General features: G+C 41.0%; 2 protein-coding genes and 1 long non-coding RNA gene across 4 annotated transcripts; all 3 read left to right on the top strand.

The window, feature by feature from the left end:
- The first annotated feature begins 413 nt into the window (after window positions 1-413).
- LOC149973002 (uncharacterized) lies at window positions 414-1,376 on the top strand. Its single transcript, XR_016490416.1, has 3 exons — window positions 414-489; window positions 885-1,026; window positions 1,281-1,376. It is a non-coding gene; the product is annotated as an uncharacterized LOC149973002 (long non-coding RNA).
- Window positions 1,377-3,851: 2,475 nt separating this feature from the next.
- Window positions 3,852-6,278, top strand: LOC110501034 (uncharacterized). The gene is made up of 5 exons (XM_090214983.1): window positions 3,852-4,153; window positions 4,405-4,770; window positions 5,275-5,372; window positions 5,537-5,648; window positions 5,817-6,278. The coding sequence occupies exons 1-5, from the start codon at window positions 3,889-3,891 to the stop codon at window positions 5,834-5,836; spliced, it is 861 nt and encodes a 286-aa protein (XP_090071109.1). The 5' UTR covers window positions 3,852-3,888; the 3' UTR covers window positions 5,837-6,278.
- Window positions 6,279-7,833: 1,555 nt separating this feature from the next.
- On the top strand, window positions 7,834-18,881 carry LOC149973001 (uncharacterized). 2 transcript variants are annotated; one of them, XM_090213982.1, is made up of 8 exons: window positions 7,834-8,161; window positions 9,776-10,127; window positions 10,289-10,424; window positions 10,801-12,191; window positions 13,469-13,555; window positions 14,179-14,253; window positions 14,380-14,483; window positions 15,312-18,881. In XM_090213982.1, the coding sequence occupies exon 4, from the start codon at window positions 10,893-10,895 to the stop codon at window positions 12,114-12,116; it is 1,224 nt and encodes a 407-aa protein (XP_090070108.1). In that variant the 5' UTR covers window positions 7,834-8,161; window positions 9,776-10,127; window positions 10,289-10,424; window positions 10,801-10,892; the 3' UTR covers window positions 12,117-12,191; window positions 13,469-13,555; window positions 14,179-14,253; window positions 14,380-14,483; window positions 15,312-18,881. The 2 variants fall into 2 exon arrangements, with proteins under 2 accessions (XP_090070108.1, XP_090070107.1); XM_090213981.1 differs by having other exon boundaries at window positions 14,380-18,881.
- Window positions 18,882-18,883: the final 2 nt, after the last annotated feature.

The raw sequence follows: 18,883 nt of genomic DNA, 5'->3' as shown, positions 1-18,883 counted from the left end.
TTCACGCCCTTGACTCAATACTTTGTAGAAGCACCTTTGGCAGCGATTACAGCTGTGAGTATTTCTGGGTAAGTCTCTAAGAGATTTCCACACCTGGACTGTGCAACATTTGCCCATTATTCTTTTCAAAATTCTTCAAGCTCTGTCACATGTATTGCTGGTCATTGTTAGAAAAACCAAGCAAACTGAACCAGGTTTTCCTCAACGTCTGCTTCTCATCTTAATGTCATTTTTTTTATTATTCTGTCTGTAACACAACAAAATGTGGAGAAAGTCAAGTCGTGTGAAATCTTTCTGAAGGCAATGCATTTACAAATGATACATGTTTTACAGATTCAACATACACATTACTTTTGGGGGTCTTTCTTGTGAAATGTACAGTATGGGAATGTTTAGACTGTTTTCTTTGCCCAGGTGCAGCCCCTGCTCTCTTCTTCAGCCAGCAGTCCTTAAATGAGTCTTTCAGTGACACCAGAGCAGTTGAACCATGTGAGTGTACATTATATGCTATATCACATCAAACTTTATTTGTCACATGCGCTGAATACAAGTGTAGACCTTACCGTGAAATGCTTACTTACAAGCCCTTAACCAACAGTGCAGTTCAAGAAGAGTTAAGAAAATATTTACCAAATAAACAAAGTAAAAAATAATACAAAGTAACACAATAACGAGGCTATATACAGGGGGTACCGGTACCGAGTCAGTGTGTGGGGGTACAGGTTAGAGGTCATTTGAGATGTATCCTTCATGGTTTAGTGTAAGTCAATCTAATATTGGACTATTGAGCGTGGACAAAGCCATTTCTGTCACTTTTGTGGTAGTTTAGGATTTTAGTAATTGACTTGTTATCCAAATGAACCACATTTGCCCCTATTCCACAGCTCACTGCTCACAGGGATTCGTGGTTGACAAAGCCTTTCCTTGGAACGACATTCTGATGGCGTATGAACGGGACCTACATCATTGCCAGCTTGCCTGCACTCAGAACCCCGGGTGTTCCTACTTCAGCTACGTGGTTAAAGAGTATAATCTATTTGAGTATTTGGGTTGTCTGTTTGGGTGGTGGTCAAACCACTTGTTTTGTTAAATAGTTAATGGGTGGGGCTAGAGAAATGTCACTGCTGTCAAATGCAGAGCTATGGATTCAAGGACTGACTATTCACGAGATCAAAATTATATACAGTATTTGTTCACAATTACATTGTTTACAACACATGATTGTAGAACAGAGGCATGACAGAAGAATTCCATCAGTATGACTTTTACTTTCAAACCAGATTCCGATGCTATCAAAAGTACTCAGATGATCAACCAACTACAAAAGACATTCCAGGAGTCATATCTGGTTACACAAGGAATGGGTGCAGGGAAGGTATGGACTAATCTAACTGTAAGAAAAGTACAACTGTTAAACATATTGTCAGCATTCACATTGTCAAGGAGTTGCAAAAAAAGCTCTAAATTGAGATCATTGAGATAAATTCAATGTGGTTTTATATTAAAACCTCTACAGGATCGGTGGGTCCACACGGGACGGTTGAGCTAACGTAGGCTAATGCGATTAGCATGAGATTGATTCCCAGGACATAGACATATCTGATATTGACAAAAAAATGTAATTCTTGTTTATCTAACTGCACTGTCCAATGTACAGTAGCTATTACAGTGAAAGAAAACCAAACCATTGTTTGAGGAGAGCGCACTGTTATGAACTTGAAAGTTACTAATAAACAAATTTGGCACATTTGGGCAGTCTTGATTCCACATTTTGAACAGAAATGCAATGGTTCATTGGATCAGTCTAAAACTTTGCACATACGCTGCAGCCATCTAGTGGCCAAAATCAAAATTGCGCCTGTAGCTGGAATAATACATTATGGCCTTTATTTGATGATGGTACAAATAAATACAAAAATACATTTTTTACTTTGTATTATCTTCTACCAGTTAGATTTAGGTATGTCATTTTAGGCGAAAATTGAAAATGAGTGGATCACTCAGTCCATGGGTGATTGCTCACAAAACTAAAACAAGAAATGTCGTCCTTTGGAGGAAGGATTGTTGACAAATATTTGTAATTTGTACCTTAAAGAATACTGGAGAAACTGAAGTTGGAATATTTGTGACATTTTGGCCTCACCCAGGGCTCCTTTAGGACTCCATACTTTAATCTGTGGGTGCTACAAAGTAAAAATTGGAGTCAAATGAAGCTTTACCGCTTGCTCTGTTATATGAATAGTATTTTGATTTCAATATCAAATTTCTTACATACATTTATTCATATTGAAAAATATGACCATGAATATTCAAAATATATTATTTTAGATTATGCACATTTTTCAATATATGATCCCTTCATTCACCCCATAAAACTAATACAAGTAGAGATTCCACTGGAAATCTAATATGGATGTAGAATACAGATGCTTCAGAAAGTATTCACACTACTTGACTTTTTAATTTTGTTGTTGTTTTACAGCCTGATTTTAAAATGGATTAAAAATAGCATCTTTTTTGGTCACCGGCCTTTACACAATACCCCATAATGTCAAAGTGGAATAATGTTTCCAGGAATTTTTACAAACTAATTAAAAATGAAAAGCTGAGATGTCTTGAGTCAATAAGTATTCAAACACTTTGTCATGGCAAACCTAAATAAGTTCAGCAGTAAAAATGTCCTTAACAAGTCACAGAATAAGTTGCATGGACTCTTTGGGAAATACTTGTTACGGTTTTCTTTAGGTGAAAGAGAGTCAGACCAAAATGCAGCGATGGCTATTGCGATCCATGTTTAATGAGACAAAGTAAACACGATCAAATATAAAAACAAATAAACGTAACACGAAAACCGAAACAGCCTACTACTGGTGCAAAGTAACACCGCAACAGAACAAGGACAATCACCCACAAACACACAGTGAAACCCAGGCTACCTAAATATGGTTCCCAATCAGAGACAATGACTAACACCTGCCTCTGATTGAGAACCATATCAGGCCAAACATAGAAATAGACAAACCAGACACACAACATAGAATGCCCACCCAGCTCACGTCCTGACCAACACTAAAACAAGGAAAACACACACAAACGATTGTCAGAACGTGACAATACTATTGTTTAACATGATTTTTGAATCCTATAACGCTGAAAGTAGCAGAGATCACAGTCTGGAACATAGGTATTGGTGTAAGTTATATTATGAGTTGAACCCCCTTTGGCACTTCGAACACCCTCAATTTGTCGGGGTATGGAATCTACAAGATGTCAATTGCGTTCCACAGGGATGCTGGCCCATGTTGACTCCAACGCTTCCCACAGTTGTGTCAAATGGTCTGGATGTCCTTTGGGTGGTGGATCATTCCTGAAACAAACAGGAAACTGTTGATCTTGAAAAGCCCAGCAGTGTTACAGCTCAAGACACACACAAACAAATGTGCCTGGCACCGCCTACGATACCCCGTTCAAAGGCACTTAAATATTTTGCCTTTCCCATTCACCCTCTAAACGTCACACATACACAATCCATGTCTCAATTGTCTCAAGGCTTAAAAATCATTCTTTAACCCGTCTCCTCTCCTTCATCTACACTGATTGATGTGAATTTAACAGGTGACATCAGTAAGGGACCATAGCTTTCACCTGGATTCACCTGATCATTCTATGTAATGACCTGAAAAAGTTCCTAATGTTTTGTACATTAAGAGTATTTCAGAAGTCCTTCCTCCAAAGGACCATTCTATGGAATATATTTAGTGAAAATCCCAAAGAGTTATGAACTTCTTTGGTTATAGTTTCATGAGGAATCACCCCAGTGCTTTGTCTGTCCACACAGGCCCACCAGTAGAGATACCAGTGTTTACTTTGGTTAGCGAGGGGAGGAGCATGGATGAAGCCCAGAAGTTCTGCAGGGAGTACTACGATGAACAGGCCACCATCTTCAATGCTGAGGACCAGACAGCAGCTCTGAGAGCAGTGTCAGCACAGAGCCTCACTGACGCAGTCTGGGTCCACTCCCAATACCATGCCTTTTGGCCCCAACTGGCCTATTGGAATACACCAAATGCAAAGTGTGTTGTTCATGGACATAAAGCAAAAGTTTGGATTTTGAGATATTGCACAATTTCATGTCACTTTGTGTGCCAGAAAAGTAAGTTGATTTTGCATCCCTTCTCTCCCTTGTCTGATATTTGTAAACTACTACATCAAAGTAACGTTAATACTTTACTTGAAGGGGGTTATTCATTCTTAACACCTTGGTACAGTACATAGTACATTTCATATCATATCACCTTTATGAGTTACAGTATCCTTTGACAACCGTCTAGGTACATTTATTTAACATCAATGTCCATGTCTTTCAGGGCACTTTAAGGACAATTATGTATTTTCTGTCCTTAGGCACACATTTAAACTCAGAGCTTAAATACTACATGGGTCAAGGTTCATTGACGTGGGAGGAGGCACAGACGGCTTGCCGAGCCAATGGAGATGACTTAGCGAGCATCCTCACCCAAGAAGATTACACAGCATTCCAAAGCATAACAGAGACACGGCAGTTTGAAATGTGGATTGGACTCTACTGGAAGACTTCTACCAGAATGTGGGAGTGGTCCAATGGGGACCCCTTTCCATACTGTGTGTCTGAGCCTCAACTGGGTGCTCGTAACTGCTGCTCCCTGACCCATAAGGGCCATTGGCAGACTGAAAACGTCACCCTGGAGAAGACAGACTGCTCTCTGAAGAGACCGTTCCTTTGCACTGGAAGTAAGACTGACTGATCTTTTACAGATAGAGAGAGGAAAAGATAGACAGAGGTTGTGTCAAAGGTCACTAGGCTGGATTCAAACCTATTCTGACACCATAGACATGTGTGCCAGAGGCTGTGGCATTTCCACTAGACCAGCCAGGCCACAAGACTGCCATCTTATTGGGGTTACTATGGGTCGTAAGACAGGGACAGGGATGGCATTTTAGCCCCAATAGGGTCCCACTGCAGCAAACACTGTCACATGTCAGACACAGAGATGCTACATGTAGCCTACTCCAGCCACCTCTCTCTCCCCACCTTTCAGATATATATGTGCTCATGTGGTTTCTATTATGAGATAATATTTCCATGCTGGTAAACATCGAACACAATGGCTTGCTACTACACAGTTCCAAAGAAATATAGAGCCTTTAAAAGAACATTGGAAGAAAAATGAATTATTTATTGTAAATAAGGTGAACCTCATTTGAGTGAATCATACCATTTCTATGTCCTTCTAGAAAGGAGAATCAAGCAGACCATTGTAAGGATGTCTCTGAAATCTAACACAGGAGGTGACCTCAATGACCCAGTGGTAAAGGAACAGATGTTGGAGCAGGTACAGTAGTCCTACATCTCCCACATCAGAAATCAATGTTATCCTCACTCATTTCACTGTTTTCAGGATTAGGAATAGAAACCTGACATCACATGGTATTACATTTATGATGCTCAATTAAAATGGGTGTTGCTGGCTTCATCTAGTTTGATCATATCTCATAGATAAGAAAGGAGTTCGTGAAGAATGGTAACTTCATCCAAGGCCTACGCTGGAGAGAACTGCCGAATGGAGATGTTTTTCGCACAACAGTTGAACTTGGAAGCCCTGATGAAGGTAAGCACTTTTTGGTGCTACAGTTATAAAAATGACCCTACTTTTGTTTAGTCTTGTGCAGAGTCCCTTGTACAGTGTGTTTTTAGGTTTTGCATCCCACTGACAGTTTGGAAATTAAGTAAGGTGTTCATGAACTATTTCTTTGTACTGTTGTGTTTGTTTTCTTAGGTCAGTGTGGTTCTGGATGAAGAGGACCAGTAAAGGCAATGCAGAAGGAGAGGCATGGAAGGTCCAAGGAAACCACATTATATATTATATACCTTATAATACGTAATACAATATTATTCTTGTTAATGTCATTCAAGTTATGATAGTTCGATTTGTCGTATGAAGGTAAAATGATGAAGTCAATTTACATTAGGATTGATTTAGACTTTACAATGTTTGACTAATATAACACCAAATTATAATCTAAGATATTTGTTGGTGTATGAATGTAATGTAATAATGTTTGTGTAATGTAATTTGGTTAGTGAAGAGAAGAGGAATTTAAAGGACATTTCTGGTTTTTCAAGTCTGTTGTTAAGGACATTTCAGGCAGGGACTTGCATTGTAATGAGAAAAAGCATGTTACACACAATTATGGATGTGACTGTTGACATTCTTCAATAAAAGATGTTTGATTAGTGACATCAGTATTACCATTATTTTCACTCTCCAGCAAGAATGGTGAGATGGAGGCAGTAATCACAACAGAGTTATGTAGAATTATGTGCCAACATGCAAGTGTCACGCCCTGGTCGAAGTATTTTGTGTTTATCTTCATTTATTTGGTCAGGCCAGGGTGTGGCATGGGTTTTTGTATGTGGTGTGTTGGGATTGTAGCTTAGTGGGGTGTTCTAGTTAAGTCTATGGCTGTCTGAAGTGGTTCTCAGAGGCAGGTGTTTATCGTTGTCTCTGATTGGGAACCATATTTAGGCAGCCATATTCTTTGAGTGTTTCGTGGGTGATTGTCCTTTGTGTCCTGATTCTGTGTTTATGTGCACCAGTATTAGGCTGTTTCAGTTTTCGTTACGTTTATTGTTTTGTAGTGTTTGTATTTAGATTCGTGTTGCTTCAGTTTAATAAACATGGATCGCAATCTACACGCCGCATTTTGGTCCGACTCTCTTTCAACCGAAGAAAGCCATTACAGCAAGCAGTAACCTTCAGGGAACAGTACATACAGAGACACACACAGACAGACAGACTGTTGTGGGTGTGACAGAATGGCAGTATCCATGTCATGAAGCTAATCAACATTTGTATATCATTAGAGTTTTCCCTGGTGTCATGGTGTGTTGTGGCAGCTATTACAGTCAAACACAGGCTCATGGATAGCAGGGGAGGAGTGTGGGGGTCTTGTCCTTATTCGTGTAGTTGATGGCTGTTATACATGAATCAACTTGATAAAAGAAGCCATGTAGGCCTAGTTATTTAGCAAATGGTTTTATCCAAATTGACATAGACCAGGAAGTAAAACCACATCCGAACTACTTCTACCGTAGCACTAAACTCCAACCAACTAAGCTACAACGTGTTCATACCAGGAACTATGGGCTCTTGTACATCCAGAATTACATTGCACTTGATTTACAAAATTGGGGATTAGGCTGCCATAACCCTGCAGGTACCACATGAAAACAAACCTTAATTGAAACTTTATAAACTCACCTCTCTTTCCCCGGTCTCCCCATCTCACAACCAAACTCTGGGGAGGGAAGAGGACAGCTAACTGGGTAGGTGTGACATCATTTCAAGCCGCATTAAACATCTTGGATCAATTGAAAACATCAAATGATTTTGCACTCCTCTTAAAGCTCCCCTGAATTATTTCAACATTTTGTTAAAAATCGCGCAACATTTCAACGTCTTGCTACTCATGCCAGGAATATAGTATATGCATAGATTAGTATGTGTGGATAGAAAACACTCTGAAGTTTCTAAAACTGGTTAAATAATGTCTGTGACTATAACAGAACGTGAACAGCAAGCGAAATCCCAAGAAAAACCTGGTCACAAAAACCACAGAAAAGTATTCATCCGCCAGTCTCTGAATTGTTTATTGCAAGCAAAAATAGTTAACGGTGAGGTTGCAGTACCTACAACTTCCACTCGATGTCGCCAGTACTGGCATTTTCATTTGTTTAAATTCTTGGTGAAATGACAAATAGGCCCTTCCTGTCATCCAGTAAACAGGAAGAGACTTATGGGAGAGAGACAAAGGACCATGATTTCAAGAGTAGCTGCAATTGAATACAGATCGCCCAGTGATCAATTTGATCGATTATTAACGTTTACAAATACCTAAAGTTGGGTTACAAACGTAGTTTGAAGTGTTTTGTAAAAGTTTATAGGCAACTTTTTTAATTTAAAAAAATGACGTTGCGTTTTGGAACGGAGGTTTTCCATGATTCAGACGGGCTATATAAATTGCCATTTTGGGTATACATGGACGGATTTAAATCGGGAAAAAGACCCAATTGTGATGTTTATGGGACATGTAGGAGTGCCAACAAAGAAGCTCGTCAAAGGTAATGAATGTTTTATATTTTATTTCTGCGTTTTGTGTAGCGCCGGCTACGCTAATTCTTTTGTTTACGTTCCCTTCAGGTATTTCGGGGTGTTGCATGCTATCAGATAATAGCTTCTCATGCTTTCGCCCGAAAAGCATTTAAAAAATCTGACATGTTGGCTAGATTCACAACGAGTGTAGCTTTAATTGAGTACCCTGCATGTGTGTTTTAATGGAAGTTTGAGTTTTATCGAGTACGATTAGCATTTGGCGTTGCGCATTTCCGCAGATTATTGGCCAGGAGAGTCTCTCTAGCCTTAAGAGGTTCTTTTAAGAGATACTCACATAACCTTTTGTAACTTTTTCGTATAGTATCTCCTTTAAATGATTTGAATGGAGCTCTTTGTTTAATATTCTGACTAGAGGTAAAATCTAATATTAAATCAAAGTTGTTTATATATATATGTATATTATGCATATCATAGACAATGTGGGAATCAATAGATTTAGAGATGAAAATATGTTGAAATTAAAGCTCCATCACATCTTTTACCTCGACTTGGATTCTAAATGTATTTGCTACTTTCAAAGTACGTGTTCGGTTAATCGAAGTGTATACCATGTCAATCAATCAATCAAATGTATTTATAAAGTCTGTACTTATCCGCCGATCTGCACAGAAACGCAGCCTAAAACCCCAAACAGCAAGCAGTACTTGCAAATGGTGGTCCTGTTGTAATCACATAGCTGACACAACAATCACACAAGAAAACAAATGCAGATGTATAAGTGGAGTTGTGATGGTGAACTTCACCATTTTAGACCTTAAGCCTGCAGACAGTGGGAGCTACTGCTGCAGAGCAGAGATCTCTAGCGGGTTAAATAGTCCTTTAGAAGTCTACAGTCTGGGCGTAGTGAAAGGTATGTGTTGCACTTCATACTACTGGTTGTCAATGGATTTTGTTCAGTGCAGATGTCACCATACAGTAGAAAGGGACATGAAGGGTTGATCGGCTTGTGTGTATTGTGATGTGAACAAGCCAACTCTTTTCATGGTTAATGCTGTCTGTTCCTGAATCCTAACATTTTGTGTGTGTATTGAATGTTTGAGCATACCTACCACTTCCATCAAAAAGGCGAAAGTCAACCATTTGTGTCTTGATCTCTATGTATGAAAGTTACATTTATACATCACTATTGTGTTCTTTCCCTAACAAAGTCTGTAATGTTGTTTTGCTGGTGCCTAGTGATGCTTTATCCTGTGTCCCTTCTGACGGTCTGTGTGGTGAAATACTTCCATTATCTGGGGAACAATATTGAGAATCAGCCAATCGCAACCCAAAATGCAAGTCGGTGCAGGCAGGAATGCACCAATAATGACAAGTGCCAGTACTTTAAATTTAACTGGAATGAGACAGAAATTAGGTTGGAAATTTGGAAGGAGGTTGTGTTAGTTTCTCCATGGCCTTGACACGTGCTCTGCTGCTTTCATCAATTAAATCTACATTACTCTGCTATCAAACAGTATGTGTTGCCTATATTTTATAATCAATAGTGGAAGATGAAGATGGTCATGTTTGCCAGTCGACACAACAAGCAGTCTGATAAGCATTTTCCTCTGTATTTTAAACAGTCCCCTACTCAGTCAAGAAGTACAGCCTCGTCCCTGAGAAGAAAAACTGGACCGAGGCACACGAGTACTGCAGACAACACTACACAAACCTGTCCATCACACACACAGAACAGGATTGGAAGGCAATTCAATCCACTCTGAGTCATTTAAATGGTGATGTGTGGATTGGGCTCCATAGAGATAAACCTGATCCAGATGAAGAGTGGAGGTGGTCTGATGGGGAGGAGTTGATGTTCTTAAACTGGGATGCTGACTTTGGCAGCCATCCCAACATTCACTGTGCCGTTTCAGTTTATTCTCGTTTTCAACAACAGTTGTGTGACACCTCATTTACCCTACATGTGTCAATACGGTATGGGCTCTCTCTTTCTATCTCTAAAACAACTATTGTTTCCACTTCAAATCACTGGATGTCGACCTCAAAATATCCCCTATAATTGACTTCCTGTATATTATTCTAATTAAGTGTCTCATGAATTCTGATAAATCACTTTTCACCTTTCTTCCCATAAGTTCGTCATGACAATGGAACAACAGAGAAGGTGTATAAGCTGATGACCAAACCAAAGAACTAGACGGAGGCTGTAACTATCAACAAGGAGAACCAGCCAGTATCTGTAACCAGAAAGAGCAGGATGCCTTTGATCAGGTGACTAAAGGGATCACCTGGATTGGACTAAAGAGTGAGAACAACACATGGAATTGGTCCAGTGGGGAACCATTTCAGAAATGGGACAATCCAATGTGTTTGGGAGATGGAAACTGTGTAAAGCTGAACTATTACAGAAAATAGACAGTAGAAAATTGTTCTAAGTCATTCTCTGTGCTATGGGGGTAAATTGAACCCTGTGAGAGTGTTGTCAAACTCGTGTTGACAGTCAATCATAATTTATGATTAGTTTGTATAGATCCTCCCAAATAATACAAATGTAAATGTTTTATATAGAGTACATTGTTTTAATTTCATTGATCAACATGACAGGAAACAGGCACTTATTTGCATGTGTTCTATTTAATTTTGACAGGTGAAGGTCAAAGTAACACCACTGGGGATGTGGCCAATCCTGCTACTCCTGAAACCACCACCTCTACTTCAACTGGATCTCCCTCTGCCAAGATGTCCACCTCACCACCTACCACTGCTAATGGACAGTCCACCATCTCACCACCTACCACTACTAATGGACAGTCTACCACCTCACCACCTAACACTACTACTGGACAGTCCACCACCTCACCACCTAACACTGCTAATGGACAGTCTACCACCTCACCACCTAACACTACTACTGGACAGTCCACCACCTCACCACCTACCACTACTAATGGACAGTCCACCACCTCACCACCTACCACTACTAATGGACAGTCCACCACCTCACCACCTACCACTACTAATGGACAGTCCACCATCTCACCACCTACCACTACTAATGGACAGTCCACCACCTCACCACCTACCACTACTAATGGACAGTCCACCACCTCACCACCTACCACTACTAATGGACAGTCTACCATCTCACCACCTACCACTACTAATGGACAGTCTACCACCTCACCACCTAACACTACTACTGGACAGTCCACCACCTCACCACCTAACACTGCTAATGGACAGTCCACCATCTCACCACCTACCACTACTAATGGACAGTCTACCACCTCACCACCTACCACTGTTAATGGACAGTCCACCACCTCACCACCTACCACTACTAATGGACAGTCTACCACCTCACCACCTAACACTACTACTGGACAGTCCACCACCTCACCACCTAACACTACTACTGGACAGTCCACCACCTCACCACCTACCACTACTAATGGACAGTCTACCACCTCACCACCTAACACTACTACTGGACAGTCACCTCACCACCTAACACTACTAATGGACAGTCTACCACCTCACCACCTAACACTACTACTGGACAGTCCACCACCTCACCACCTAACACTACTACTGGACAGTCCACCACCTCACCACCTAACACTACTACTGGACAGTCCACCACCTCACCACCTAACACTACTACTGGACAGTCCACCACCTCACCACCTAACACTACTACTGGACAGTCCACCACCTCACCACCTACCACTACTAATGGACAGTCCACCACCTCACCACCTACCACTACTAATGGACAGTCCACCATGTCACCAACAACCACTACTATTGGACAGTCCACCACCTCACCACCTACCACTACTAATGGACAGTCCACCACCTCACCACCTACCACTACTAATGGACAGTCCACCATGTCACCAACAACCACTACTATTTTACAGTCCACCACACCACCAACCTCAACGTCCAGTGGACAACTGACCTCATTAGGTCCCACTTCCCCAGACAGGAAGCCCACATCCTCCCCCAGTATTACAACTTTTCCACTCAATCCCGGTGAGTGTCAAACATGGAACTACATTCTGCACAAAGGTGTACAAATGACAGTTGTTGGACATTTAATGGAAGATAAGACCTTGTCATACTTGAGTAAGAGTAAAGATACCTTAAAAGAAAATGACTCAAGTTAAAGTGAAAGTCACACAGTAATATACTACTTGAGTAAAAGTCTAAAAGTATTTGGTTCTAAATATACTTAAGTATCAAAAGTAAATGTTATTGTTAAAATACACTTAAGTATAAAATGTAAAAGTATGAATCGTTTCAAAATCCTTACATTTTCATATATTTTTAAATTACGGATAGTCAGGGGCACACTCCAACACTCATTTACAAATGAAGCATGTGTGTTTAGTGAGTCTGCCAGATCAGAACCAGTAGATGTTCTCTTGATAATTTGACAATTTTCCTGTCCTGCAAAGCATTCAAAATGTAACAAGTACTTACAGGTGTCAGGGAGAATGTAGGGAGTGAAATGTACTTGTCTTTAGGAATGTGGTGAAGTAAATAGTAAGTAATGTACAGATACTCAGATACTACTTCAACGAGTCCAAGAGCTGGATAAATGCCCTGAAGTTCTGTAAAAGTTGTGGCTCAGAGTCCAACTTGGTGCACATCACCAACCAGACCGTGGAGGCTGACTTGAGGGGGGGGGGGGGGGGGGGGGGGGGTGGAGGATTGGTCTGGAGCGGTCCATCTTTGAGTGGAGCGCCCCCTGGCTGTGGACCAGTGGTGATGTTGATAAGGTGGTGAAGTACAGAGAGTGGCACAGCTGCTTCCCCCTCAACCCCATGAATTGCCACTGTGGTAAGATGGTCCGGGTTGGTAACAGAGAACTGAAGTGGCTGGATGCTTCCTGTCATCAGGAATTACCCTTCATCTGTCAAGGTGCATTGCTCAACTTTGGAACTCCTATTATGGGGCTTGTTCAGTGGGGTGGAACATTCAGAACGTTGCAGATATTACACAGAATTGTCATGGTTTAATGCGGAATAGAGATTTACTGTCTTGACTCTCATGTCAGCTCTATGCAATGTATGATTTTATGTAAAGCTCTGATTATACCTCCCCATTGAAAAAGGCTCAACATACATCCCAGACACCCCCTCTCTACAGCTGGCTACTATCTGAATTGCTCTTTTCTCCATTTAACTCCCTCCCTTTTACACAGTCTAGACTCACTCTACTAGTAATAGTCCTTAGAATGAGCCAAAACATAATGACAAGGCCTGGTCGTATAAGATATTGTACATTGATGTCCTCTCGTCCAACAGATCTCCACTAGAGGGCTCTCCATGGCAGCCTGGACAGTCTGCAGACAGACACCACACTGATCTGCCAGAGAGACTACCACACTCAAGGTCTGGAAGGAACCTGCATTTCAAATAATTATAATTTTAAACCACTATTATTAATAGTATTACTACTATTATTTATATTATTACTACATTTACTTATTATCATCTCAATTACATGATGAGACTGTACTTACACATACTGACACATAAGAGTTGTTATTTGACCTGTAATTTACTTTAATGCTTCAATTGTAAAGAAAGGTAAAGTAAAAGTTATTAATTGAAAATATAGTGATAGGTACTGTTTCAGAACACTATTTAGTTAGAATGTAGTTATTGTTATTTTGAATTTCCTTTCATTTCTGTTTGATCAGTGTGGAATTTCATTCTTCATAGAAAGTGCATTGAGTGATGAATCAAAAGCTATTAAAATGGTCATAATGTACCCTTATTATTTGAGAGGTATTAAGTGGTGTCTAGTCTAAATCGACTTGCTCAATATTTCCAGCAAGACTGAAGGAGTCCATCTCAACTGTCAGCAACAATGAACCTGGTATCTCAGAAAACAACTTTTCATGGAGGCGAGATGTCTGTGACATCTGTAATGTTGACACACTATTGCACTGATGGGCTGTATTTATGCAACACTGCTCTCTAAACCATAAGCTCAAATCTATTTTTCCCAGATGCATTCCCTGACCTCTTCTTTAGCCAGCAGTCCTTGGATGAGTCCTTCAGTGACACCTGAGCGGTCGACCCATGTGAGTGTTTATGCTTATATACTGTATCCTTAATGCTTTAGTGGAAATCAATCTAATATTGTAAAATTGAGGACAGACAATCAGTCTCAACTGGGTGGTAGTAACTGCGACTCTCTGACCCGTAAGGGCCATGGAGAGACTGAACACTCCTCCCTGGACAATAGAGACTGAACACTCCTCCCTGGACAATAGAGACTGCTCTCTGAAGAGATCGTTCCTTTGCATTGGAAGTAAGACTATCATCTCTATTTATTTATTTATTTATTCAAATTATTTTTATTTTAAGTATATATTTTCAATAAACAAATAGAAATAGAGTATGACAGTAGGGAAAGTTACACAGAGGTTGCATCAAAGTGCACTAGGCCAGATTCAAACCTACGACACCAAAGGCGTGTTCCAGAGACTGTGGCATTACCGCTAGACCACATACTCCCCAAGACTGGTATCTTATTGGGGTTATTGGGGTTATTTATATCTGTAAGACAGGTGCAGGGATAGCATTTTAGCACCAATAGGCTTCTACTTTAACAAGCACTGTCAGATGCAGGACACAGAGAGGCATTCATGTAGACTACACCACTATCAGATGGATTCATGTAGACTACAACACTGTCAGATGGATTCATGTAGACTACACCACTGTCAGATGCCACCTCTCTCCCAACACTCTCACTAAGGACTAATGCAAGTGTGTGTTCATGTGGTTTATCTTATGAGATAATATTCCCATACTGTTAAACAGAGTCTTGTTATTACATAGTTCCAATGTAATTTACAGCCTACAAAAGGACATTGAAGGAAAAGTGACTTATTTATTGTCCCTCTAGAAAAGAGAATCAAGCAGACCATTGTAAGGATGTCTCTGAAATCTAGAAAGGAGTTTGCTAAGAACGGGAACTTCATCCAAAATGACCCTCCTTATGTTTAGTCTGTTGTTCAGAGTCCCTTGTTCAGTGTGTTAGGTTTTGCATCCCGTTGAAACTATGGAAATTAAGTAAGGTGTTCATGAACTAATTCCAGTGAGAGTCTGTGTAGTGTTGTGTTTGTTTTCTAAGGTCAGTGTGGGTCTGGATGAAGAGGACCAGCCATGATGATGCAGCAGGAGAGGGATGGAGGGTCCAAAAAAATCACATGACATGTTATATACCTTATAATACATAATAGAATGTTATTTTACTTAATGTTATTCAAGTAAGTTATAATAGTTTGATTTGTCTGAAGAAAGTAAAACATAAAGCAAATTTATGAGGATAGATTTAAACGTTCCAATGATTTACTATTGTCATATCAAATTATAATCTAAACGTTTTGTAGGTGCATGAATGTAGTGTAATAATAATGTTTGTTGTACATAAGGGAAATTAGATTAGTGAAGTGAAGAGGAATAAAATTGACATTTCAGTGAGGAATTTGCAATGTATAATTCTTCATATGGATTGACTTGACATTCTCAAATAAAATATGTTTTAGTGACAACAGTATTACCATTATTTTCACCCTCCAGCAAGAATGGTGAGATGGGGGCACAAACCTCAGTCATTGGCTTCATCAATAAGTGCATCTACGACGTCATCCCCACAGTTCCCCTGCGAACATATCCAAACCAGAAGCCATGGATTACAGGCAAAATCCTCATAGAGCTAAAGGCTAGAGCTGCCGCTTTCAAAGAGTGGGATGCTAATAAGAAACGCTTATAAGAAATCCCGCTATGCCCTCAGACAAACCATCAAACAAGCAAAGCGTCAATACAGGATTAAGATTGAATCCTACTATACAGGCTTTGACGCCTGTCGGATGTGGCAGGGCTTGAAAACTAATACGGACTACAAAGGGAAACCCAAACACGAGCTTCCCAGTGACGCGAGCCTTCCAGACGAGCTAAATGCCTTTTATGCTCTCTTCCAGGCAAGCAACTCTGAAGCATGCATGAGAGCACCAGCTGTTTTGGACGACTGTGTTATAACACTCTCCGTAGCCGATGTGACCAAGACCTGACAAATATACCGGATCCGGGATGGGTAGTTCTAAGAGGTTTTAAACAGGTCAACATTCACAAAGCCGCAGGGCCAGACAGATTACCAGGACGTGTACTCAAAGCATGCGCGGACCAACTGGCAATTGTCTTCACTGCCATTTTCAACCTCTCCCTGAGTCTGTAATACCTACATGTTTCAAGCAGACCACCATAGTCCCTGTGCCCAAGGAAGTGAAGGTAATCTGACTAAATGATTACCGCCCCAGGGCACTCACGTCGGTAGCCATGAAGTGCTTTGAAAGGCTGGTCATGGATCACATCAACAGCATCGTCCCTGATACCCTGGACCCACTCCAATTTGCATTCCGCCCCAACAGATCCACAGCTGACGTAATCTCAATCGCACTCCACACTGCCCTTTCTCACCTGGACAAAAGGAACACCTACGTGAGAAAGCTGTTCATTGACTACAGCTCAGCATTCAGCATCATAGTGCCCACAAAGTTTATCACTAAGCTAAGGATCCTGAGACTAAACACCTCCCTCTGCAACTGGATCCTGGACTTCCTGACAGGCCACCACATGTGGTAAGGGTAGACAACAACACATATGCCACGCTGATCCTCAACACTGGGGCCCCTCAGGGGTGTGTGCTTAGTCCCCTCCTGTACTCCCTGTACAGGAGCGTGGTCAAACACAGCTGCGTGGCCAAACACAACTCCAACACCATCATTAAGTTTGCTGACAACACAACAGTGGTAGGCCTGATCACCCACAACAACGAGACAGCCTATAGGGAGTTAGTCAGAGACCTGGCACTGTGGTAGCAGGACAGCAACCTCTCCCTCAACCTCTCCCTCAAAGACAAAGGAGCTGATCGTGGACTACAGGAAAAGGCGGGGCGAACAGGCCCCCACTACCATCGACGGGGCTGTAGTGGAGCGGGTCGAGAGTTTCAAGTTCCTTGGTGTCCACATCACCAGCAAACTATCATGGTCCAAACACACCAAGACAGTCGTGAAGAGGGCACGACAACACCTTTTCCCCCCCAGGAGACTGAAAAGATGTGGCATGGGTCCCCAGATCCTCAAAAAGTTATACAGCTGCACCATCGAGAGCATCCAGACCAGTTGCATCACCGCCTGGTATGGCAACTGCTCGGCATCTGACCACAAGGCGCTACAGAGGGTAGTGCGTGCGGCTCAGTACATCACTGGGGCCAAGCTTCCTGCCATCCAGGACCATTATACTAGGCGGTGTCAGAGGAAAGATTAAAAAATTGTCAAAGACCCGAGTCACCCAAGTCAGACTGTTTTCTCTGCTACCGCACGGCAAGTGGTACCCGAGCGCCAAGTCTAGGACCAAAAGGCTCCTTAACAGCTTCTACCCCCAAGGCATAAGACTACTGAACAATTAATCAAATGGCGACCAAACTCTTTAGATAGACATTTTTACACTGCTGCTACGCTGTTTATTATCTATGCATAGTCACTTCACCCCTAGCTTTTTATTTTTTTATTTAACTAGACAAGTCATGTACAACTTACCTAAACTAACCTGTACATCTGCACATTGACTCGGTACCGGTACCCCCTGTATATAGCCCCGTTATTGTTATTTTATTGTGTTACTTTTGTTTATATGGTAAATATTTTTTTTTACTCTTTCTTGAACTATACTGTTGGTTAAGGGCTTGTAAGTAAGCATTTCATGGTAAGGTCTAAACATGTTGTATTTGGCACATGTGACAAATAAAGTTTGATTTGATTTGAAATCACATCAATGTAGAATGATGTGCCCACATCCAAGTGACAGCCTTCAGGGAACTGTAAGTATCGAGACAGACAGAGACCGTTGTGGGTGTGACAGTATGACAGTATCCATGTTATGAACCTAAGAAACATTTGGATATTATCATTTTCCCTGGTATCATGGTGTGTTGACTGTGGCAGCTATTACAGTCATAAACACAGGCTCATGGATAGCAGGGGAGGGGTGTGGGGTTCTTGTCCTTATTCATGTTGTTGATGGCTGTTGTACATGAATCAACTTCATAAACCAAGTCATGTAGGCCTAGTTATTTAGCAAATGGTTTTATCCAAATTGACATAGACCAGGAGGTAAAACCACATCCTAATGTATCTACTTGTACTGTAGCACTGAAATCCAACAAAATTACCCAACATGTCCATACCAGGAACTATGGGCTTTTGTACATACAGAAACACATTGAACTTTGTTTACACAATTGGGGATTAGGCTGCCAAAACTCTTAAGGTACCACATAGAAAACAGGACTTTATTTACAATGCATTGGGATCTCGGAAGGTTCCCTGCTTTGCCTGGAACTGGGAGAACTCACTGACACAGGTTACAATGATATATTTGGTGTTTTCTTTGTTTCTTTAACCACATATCTTCATGTCTCATCAATCAGAGGTCAGTGGATATTGTACTGAACCATGCACTTTAGTGAAGCCATTGTCCAGCGCCAATAATCATGAGTTGATTCCTATTTACCAAATGTACTGCAAATTATTGTCACAAATGTGAACTTGATACACTAACAGAAATTTACATTTGATCAAGCAACGTAGATGTACTGTATTTCTAACACTGTATAAAGTCCACTGTAATAACAGAGAAAATACA

This window comes from Oncorhynchus mykiss, chromosome 21 (genome assembly GCF_057628025.1).
Source record: "Oncorhynchus mykiss isolate SJ-2025 chromosome 21, ASM5762802v1, whole genome shotgun sequence".
Classification (NCBI taxonomy): Eukaryota; Metazoa; Chordata; class Actinopteri; order Salmoniformes; family Salmonidae; genus Oncorhynchus; species Oncorhynchus mykiss.
Note: the sequence above shows the minus strand (reverse complement) of the source record. Positions and strands in the feature narration are given on the sequence as shown.